General features: G+C 59.9%; 1 protein-coding gene and 1 non-coding gene across 2 annotated transcripts; one reads left to right on the top strand and one right to left on the bottom strand.

The window, feature by feature from the left end:
- Positions 1-342: 342 nt before the first annotated feature.
- On the bottom strand, positions 343-415 carry TRNAK-UUU. Its single transcript has one exon. It is a non-coding gene; the product is annotated as a tRNA-Lys (tRNA).
- A 1,156-nt stretch (positions 416-1,571) lies between these two features.
- Positions 1,572-7,917, top strand: LCAT (lecithin-cholesterol acyltransferase). The gene is made up of 6 exons (XM_010153749.1): positions 1,572-1,739; positions 4,324-4,480; positions 4,946-5,061; positions 5,411-5,506; positions 5,758-5,982; positions 7,295-7,917. Exons 1-6 carry the CDS (start codon positions 1,592-1,594, stop codon positions 7,915-7,917), a joined length of 1,365 nt encoding a protein of 454 aa, XP_010152051.1. The 5' UTR covers positions 1,572-1,591.
- The last annotated feature ends 571 nt before the right edge of the window (positions 7,918-8,488 follow it).

Raw genomic sequence — 8,488 nt, 5'->3', positions numbered from 1 at the left:
CCTGGCTGAACCCAGCACACTGTGCCAGACACCCACACAGTGAAAAAGTGTCCTGATGTTCAGAGGGAACCTCTTGTGTTCCAGTTTGTGCCCCTGGCTTCTGATCCTGGCACTGGCCACCACCGAGAAGATGCTCCAGAGAAGATGCTCCAGCCCCTTCATCATATTCATGTAGAAAAAGCAGGTGCCAGCAGGAACCCAACCTCCTTTGAGGAAGCTGCTTGGTTTGGGCACCCGAACACCTTTCGGTGAGGAAGGGAGCAGGGGAGACTACCCCCTGCTTCATCCCATGTTGGCTGTCCCGGGGCGAGGTGCCCATGGGCTCCTAAAGGATAAAGCCTTCGCCTGAACAGGGGCTTGAACCCTGGACCCTCAGATTAAAAGTCTGATGCTCTCCCAGCTGAGCTATCCAGGCTCATATCTGGGGCTTTGGGGGACGTTCCCGACACGCAGTGGGGACCCCACTTCCCTGCGGCACCCCTGGGACAATGCGGAACTTGACGATTTCTGCATCCTCCCATGAATTTGTAACCCTCTCCTTCCCAAACACAGCCTTCAGAGCAGGCACTGTGGCTGTGCCTTGCAAAAACAACTGGAAAAGCCCACCTGAAGCTGTAGTGTCACCCTCTTCTTCCCCTCCCCAGGGCTGGGCTGTGCCCCAGAGTCTCTGGGGACCTGCCAGTAGCTCCCTGTGAGTGCCCCAGGAGGGCTGAGCACTGGGCAGGGGCTGGATGGCCAGAAGGGGACCCAGGGAGGGATCAGTTCCCTCTCCTGGGGAAAGGGCATTGGGGATCACCCCCCTCCACTCTGGCCCCTTCCGCCTTGTGCCCCTCTGGGCACTGCTGGCCAGGGTCACCTTGCCTTCCCCTGGGTGCCTCCTGGTCCCCAAGCATCCCCGGTCCCCAATGCAGGCAGGGCCAATGAAAGGGCACCCATCGGGACCCAGAGCCCTCAGGGTCCTGGGCCAAGCACCTATCAGGGGGATGCTGCATGGGGCAGCCTTGGCAGGGGCAGTGCCCAAGGTGGCACTGGGGACGCTCTCCTGCCATGTGGCACAAGGGGCTGCCCAGATACATCTTTGCCTGTCCCAGACACGATGTCTCACGGAAGTTTGGGGTCTGCCTGGCCACGTCAGCAGCATCAGCCACTTCCCCCCTGGCCCCGGCCAAGGGCAGGAGGAGCGGAGAGGTGCTGTGTTCACCTGGGCAGGGGAGCAGGCAGCCCTGGGTGGCCCCGTGGGGTTACCCGGGAGCATGGTGCAGGGGGAAGTGCATGGCAGCCACAACCCCAGCACACAGCGGAGGGACGCCAAGGCCCCAGGAAGCTACAAAAATCCCGTGCCTGCTCCGCTGTCACCCCCAGGCAAGGCACTGAGGGCCTCTGGGCACCGCTGGCCTGGCTTGGCAGGGCTTGGCATGTCTGCAAGGCCAGTCCTTCGGCCCTCCCCGTCCCTCCTCCCCACCACGGCCAGCCCCTTGCAGCTCTCCCCTCCCCTGCAGCCTGGGTGCCTCTTGGCTGGACCTGCGTACAAAAATATAAAAGGCTGTTTTGCTTGGAGACGTCCGGAGGATCCCAGCCAGCCGAGCTTGCCATGGGGAGCAGCGGCGCCGGGGTTGCCTTGCTGACGCTGTCGCTGCTCCTGCAGCCCACGTCCCAGTTCTGGCTCTTCAACGTCCTCTTCCCACCCACCACCACGCCAGAAGCTCCCCCGACCAACAGCACGCCGCCCGTGGTACTCGGTAAGGTCACACCCCAACTGGCATCACGCGGGGTATGCCTGGGTACCCCGGGTGCTCTTCAGCCCCCTCACAGCCGGGTGTGAGGTTGGGGTGCTGCTCTGCCAGCACCTTGGTGTCTCTTGACTGCGGTGTCCCCCTGGATTCTGGAGCTGGAATCACCAAGGCAGGGGGATACCCAACTCCTGGGTCCGCTCCCATCGGCTGGGCTGGGGATGCAGGGCTGGTCATACTTAGACACAGCTGCCTGGAGCTGGGGGGACAGGCTGGGCACCCCAGAAGGCAAATGGGGCTCTAATATCTCACAGCTGGTCCGGAGAGTGTTTTGGGGCTTGCTCAGTTCTGGGGGGGCAGAGGGACAGAGCCTGCAGGACGTCGTCTGCTGCTTCCCAAGGCTGCTGCTGCCAGTGCATCCACCACCCCTTGGTCCCCCAAAGCCCACCCCATCCTGTGTCTCCTGCCACTCCCTGGCAATGGTTACGTCATCCTCTGCCGCGGCAGAAGGGTGTCCATCTCGCATCCCACCCAACGTCCCTCTGGTCCGGGGGGTGGTGTAGGGACCGAGCTGGCAGGCAGAGGGGTGCAGGGAGGCAAAGGGAGAGGTTGTGGGGCATCACTCTGGGGAGGTGGGAGCAGCAGCCACCAGCTGGTACCTCCATCCTTTGCCCTCTGTGCCATCACCAGGGACTCAAGCCAGGGTTTTGCCATGAAACCTCTGCTGAGCAGAGTTGGGGTTTTAATCCTTTTTCTTGAATAAAACCCAGTTTCCCCTTTAAAAAGAGAAGAGAAAAAGCAGAACATCCCTGCTGCCCCTCATGGTGAGGGCTGAGCCTGCAAACTCCCTTCCCAGGGGTATCAGAGTAGGGGATGGTGTCAGGAGCCTCAGTGCCCTGGGGCAGGTCCTGCTTGGCCGTGCTGGGGGCCGGGAGACCCAGCTGGCCATCACCAGGTACCTCTTCTCAGGATGGACTGCGATGGTCAGAGCATCTCCCCGTGCCCCCGGTACCAGCCTCAGCCCCTGCCCCGTGCCCAGCCGGGTCCGGCTGCCCCATGTGCTGCCCGGCATCTGTGCGTAGCCCATCCCCCTGGACCGGGTGTCCCAGAAACCCCCAGTGCCCTTGGGACCGCCGATAACCCCTCTGCCCCCACAGGAACTCCCTTAATAATTACCTAATGTACTCTGGAAGGGGAGGCAGAGCTCAGGGCTGTGCGTGCCGGGGGTGGGGGTGCTGGCTGTGCACCCTCGGGAGCCATCAGAGCAGCCTGTGGTCCTGCTCTTCTCGCTGGCCAGGGAGATCCTCTCTGCCTGCTCCCTGCCCAGGCTCTCCCACGCCAGGGTCCGCTGGACGGTCTGATCCCCAGCCAGGTGCTTTGAAGGCAGGATTAGACCCTCCTTGTATCCCTGGGAAGATGCCACTGCGGTGAGGGAGCTGTGAAGCAGTTTGGGGGAGGTAATTGCCACATCTCCTTCACCTCTCACTTCTGGAGGCTGCAGCCATGCCCCTGTCACGTGGCAGGAGCCGGGTCCATGGCAATTGGGATAGGGGTAGAGAACCTCCAGGCCAGGCTGCACATGCACCTTCCATTGGGGACAGCGCTGTGGCTCCCCCAAAAGACCTGCACCCATGGACCCTGGGGTGCAGGGACACCTGATGCTGGTGGGGACCAAAGGAAAGGGGGGATATCCTTCCTGGGTCAAAGATGCTCCTCACGTGTGTCCTTCAGTCTCTGTTCCAGGCAGTGCGGCTCCTACTCCCCTTTGCTTGTAGGGTGCTGCAGCCACAGCAGAGCCCATCTCTGGGTCCCAGAGCAGCTCAGGGCAGGCACCGATAGGAACTTTAGGCCCCTGCACACCAGAATGCTCCCCCGATGTGTGCCAGCAGCACAGGCACACATCCCGGCTTGGCACCAGGATGTGTGTCACACCCCTACCAGGAATCCCAGAGGCAGACCAAGCTCAAAGGAGCCCAAGTCCCACGTGGTAGACGCAGAACTTGTGCTAACCATACGTATGGTTCCGCTCAGCAACGAACCATTTCAGAGACCTTGTTCAGCCTGTGCGGAGGGTTTAAAGTTCAGGAAAACAGCGTGTGGGCTTTGGGTGTCAGCACCGGGATAACTTTCACCTCCCTGGGGACTCTCTGTGCATCCCCAGGCTGCCCCGCTACCCCAGGACAAGGTGCTGGGGTACAGCAGGGCTGGGCAGCTCCAAGCAGCACCGACTCCTTCCCCCAGCATGCAGCCAAGGGAGGAGGATGGAAACCCAGCCAGGCAGAGGGAATAACGTGGGATGCTTCCTGCTGGTGAGGATTGGCAGGTTTGGACTGAGGGTGGCAGCTCTGGGAGTCACCCCGTGGGAAAGGCAGCTTGGGGAGCATCCCTGAGGATGCATTTTCAGTGCTGCTTCCATGTTCACCCCACATCTCAGCTCCAAGCGCCCTGTTCTCCAGGGATGCTGCTACAGTGGGTCCTCAGGTATCCCCGGCTGGGCAGCCCCAGGGGACCCCTGACTGGGGGGTGGGAGAAGCACTGGGCCAGTGGGATGGGGTCTGTAGCTGGCTCCGCTCTCCCTCTGTGGTGCCTCCAGTGCCCGGGTGTCTCGGGAACCAGCTGGAAGCGAAGCTGGACAAGCCGGACGTGGTGAACTGGATGTGCTACCGCAAAACAGAGGATTATTTCACCATCTGGCTCAACCTCAACACATTCCTGCCAGTGGGAGTTGACTGCTGGATCGATAACACCAGGTACCGCTCACCCCCACCCCGGGAGCTCCCCGGGGAAATGACCTACCAAGGATCTCCCTCCCCTCTCCTCCCCCGCCCTGGTCACGACCCAGCACACATGGAAAACCACGGGAGCATCACGGGACTGTTCAGGAACACAGCTGGCAGGCTCCCTCTCGAGTGCCCGTCCCTTTCCCATGTCCCTGCCATGTGCTTGTGCCCAGCCAGCCCGTCCTCAGCATCCACTGGAGATGCTGCCCCCCTGCCTGGGGCAGCCGGACAAGGGGACGGCTGCAGCTTGCTCCATCACAGCCTCCTGCCCCGAGATGCTGGGCGATTGGCACGGATGCTGGCTTGGCACCGGTCCACCTCCCTGTCCACACAAGCCTTGGAAACAGCCGCTGAGGTCCAGGCTGCCACACAGTGATCTCCACCCCATCCCTTGGGGACACAGCTCTTCTGGTATTTTCTGTCCTGTCCCCACAGGGTGGTGTACAACCGAACCTCCCGGAAAATGACCAATGCCCCGGGGGTGCACATCCGTGTTCCCGGCTTCGGCAAGACCTATTCTGTGGAATACCTGGATCAGAGCAAGCTAGCTGGTGAGAGGAGAGGCACGGGGTGTCTGGGGATCTCACAGGATCCCTGCAAGCGGAGAGAGGTCCCCAGGGGAGATGGGTTCTGCAGAGAGCCTGTGTCACCTCTGCAGAGGTGACCCTGGGAGTGAGGGACTTTGGCCTCAGGGACACGCTCCCCTCGAGTGCCAGCAGGGACCTTGACCCATCCTTGACCCCAGCACACACGGGACACATGGAACCACTACCTCTGGCTGGAGCCACCAAGCTACAGGGCTTAGCAGAGGATATTGTGGCCATGACCAGGACTAGGGTGGAAAAAGGTTGATGAGAGAAGACCACGGAGCTAATTCCCACCTGTTCTCTCTGCCCGCAGGTTACCTGCACACCCTGGTGCAGAACCTGGTGAACAACGGCTACGTGAGGGACCAGACGGTTCGGGCAGCCCCCTATGACTGGAGGGTTGGGCCCCGTAAGTCCGGGGTTTGTGGCCAGGCCACCGTGCAGGGAGGGAAGCAGGATGGGGTGGAGGAACCCCTGGACAGGGATGGCTGCCCACAGTGGTGTGTGCTCGGCCATTCACGGTGCTCTCGTGGGAACGCATGGTGGCACTTGTGGCCTCCGCACCCAACACCTCTCTCTGGTCAGGGCACCTAGGGTCAGCCCTGGAGCCCTGCGACCATGAGTGAGTTGGCCAGGAGCTGGTACCCCTCTTGTCCACAGAGGAGCAGCCCGAATATTTCCAGAACCTGAAGGCGCTGATCGAGGAGATGCATGATGAGTACCAGCGACGCGTCTTCCTCATCGCGCACAGCATGGGCAACCTCAACATCCTCTACTTCTTGCTACAGCAGACACAAGCCTGGAAGGATCAGTACATCGGGGGTTTCATCTCCCTGGGTGCTCCCTGGGGAGGGTCCGTCAAGCCCCTGCGTGTCCTGGCATCCGGTGGGTGACCTCTTGTGTGCAGCCACCTCTTTGTTTTCTTTCTCTCCTGCAGAAATGGAAGGGGGGTGGTGGGCAGGATGTGGTGGGAGAAAGAGGTGGGGGACTGTGGTCCGCAGGGTCTGTGGAGGCAGCCCTCATGCTCTGGTGCTGATGCTGCTGCATCCTGCTGCAGAAAGGACGGCGGAGGCTCCTGCCACAGCTCCAGTAGCAGAAGCGTGGCCCATGGCATGCCCCAGGGCTTGCTCTGGTTTCTGGCTGGGGTCAGTGGGTCTGTGTGTCTGGAAAATAGCTGTCAGAAAGGTTCACCTGCAGCCTGGCCATCCCCTTTCCTTTGCACCAGCTCTCGCCAGACAGCCCAGCACAGCCTGCACCATGCCCAGGGACAGCTTCTGTGGTAGGGGTGCTCCTGGAGAGCCGAAACACCCATCCACAAAGCTTGGGACCAGAGAAGGAGGCATGCTCACCCCCTTCTCACTGCAACCCCGGACATCTGCACAGCCTCAGTCCACTCAGTGCAGTGAGGTGGCTGGACCTCCACTCCAAACCGTAGAGCCCTTCTGCAGCAGTGGACACGGACACTCACACTCTCCTGTGCCACTTGCTGGGATCTCAAAGCCCATCCCCCATCAGCTTTGCTTTAATCTCCCTTCACCCAGTTCCTCTTTAGTCTCTTGCAGCCCAGAAAGCCACAATCATTTGCCTAATGCTGACAACCCAGAATATCTACAGGTCACAAGCTGAGCCTCCAAAAAATGCATGGAATTAAAATCATGTGCTTGAGGATTTTAACATCTGGCCCCTTGCATCACCCTTAAGTCACCTCCTTATATGTTTTCTCTGTTGTCACAAGGGCCAGAGACACTTTTAAGGAAATCTGAGAACATTGCATGGTTTTAGGACTCCAAAAATGCCGAGGCTTGCAGGAGGCATGAGGCTTGGCCACCCGTTATCAGCACGCCCGTTGGGCTCAGCCCACTCCTGGCCTTCAGGAAGGCGTGGAGGTGCTGGGGATGCAGGGAAAGTCCAGGGATGGGTTGGTCAGAGCCACCACGTATCCAGGTTTATCTACACCCAGCTCCTCCTAGCAGCTGGAGACGTTGCTCTGGATATCTGCAGCCAGGGAGGTGAGGAGGGGATGTATGGTCATGGGCAGGGCAGGGATACACAGGGGAGGACCGGAGGTGGAACCATGCCCCAGAGGCAGCTGTGAGCCACTGCCGGGCGGGCTGATCCCAGCACAGCCGCCCAAGGGCCACCGTTGGCAAGGCTACGTTCCGGTGCCGTCTCTGATGAGCCCCTGTGTGTCCTGCAGGTGACAATCAGGGCATCCCACTCATGTCCAACATCAAGCTGCGTGAAGAGCAGCGCATGACCACCACCAGCCCCTGGATGTTCCCAACGAGTCTGGCCTGGCCCGAGACCCATGTTTTCATCTCTACGCCCTCCTACAATTACACCTACCGAGACTACCAACGCTTCTTCACCGACGTCAACTTGGAGGATGGCTGGTACATGTGGGAGGACATGAAGGACTTGCTGAAGGGCTTGCCCCCTCCCGGGGTGGACATCTATTGCCTCTATGGCACAGGCTACCCCACCGTGGAGACTTACATATATGACGAGCATTTCCCTTACGAGGACCCCGTGGACATGATTTACGGGGACGGGGACGACACCGTCAACACACGCAGTTTGGAGCTGTGCAAGCAGTGGCGCGACCAGCAAAAGCAGAAGGTGTACGTCCAGGAGCTGCGAGGTGTAGACCACCTCAACATGGTCTTCAGCAACCTGACGCTCACTTCCATCAACGAAATCTTGCTGGGGAGCCCACAGGAGCAGGGGGAGCCAGGACAGCTGAGATCCAGCCGTGAGGCAGGGAAGAGGGGGAAGATCCTACCTGGGCGCAAGGTCTTTAAGGAGCCAAAAAAGAACTGAAAGGAATGAGGGCCAGCTTCCCCCCATGCTGGTAGCCACCATAAGCTGCCATGAAGGGGAGCAAAGGACTCGGAGCTGAGTTTGGAAGGAAAAGGAGCAAGACCAACAGTTCAGGTGGATGGGCTGGCACCCACTTCCACACTGATTAGGTTTTCTTTTGGGAACAGCGATTAATTATACTTCAAGAGGCTTGTCACTTCCCACTAGCAGGTGGATAATTAACCGCGATGCCAGCTCATTAACATCACACTTGCGAATTACAGCGTATGCACAAGCCCTCGTTGCTAGCAAGCCACGTTTAGGCACTTTATGCCCCCCAGCCTCTGCTCACTTGGGGCAGAGCAACTCGCATAATGAGCGTGGGCTCTGACATATCAGGGCGGTCACAGGGTTGGCACGGGGGGGGGCATGTCAGGAATAGCTTGCAAGACCACTTCTGCCAGCTGCCAGCATGCAGGCAGCGAGCTAGGCTCCCTGGGCAAGACCAACTCAAAATCAGCAGATTTACAAAATAATAAATACACTTTGCTTCTGAGAGCTGAGCCTGCCTTGTCCTTGCACAGCCGGTTAG

The sequence above is a fragment of the Eurypyga helias genome, unplaced genomic scaffold, assembly GCF_000690775.1.
Source record: "Eurypyga helias isolate BGI_N326 unplaced genomic scaffold, ASM69077v1 scaffold39276, whole genome shotgun sequence".
NCBI classification, from domain to species: Eukaryota; Metazoa; Chordata; class Aves; order Eurypygiformes; family Eurypygidae; genus Eurypyga; species Eurypyga helias.
This window is presented reverse-complemented; position numbering and strand designations above follow the sequence as displayed.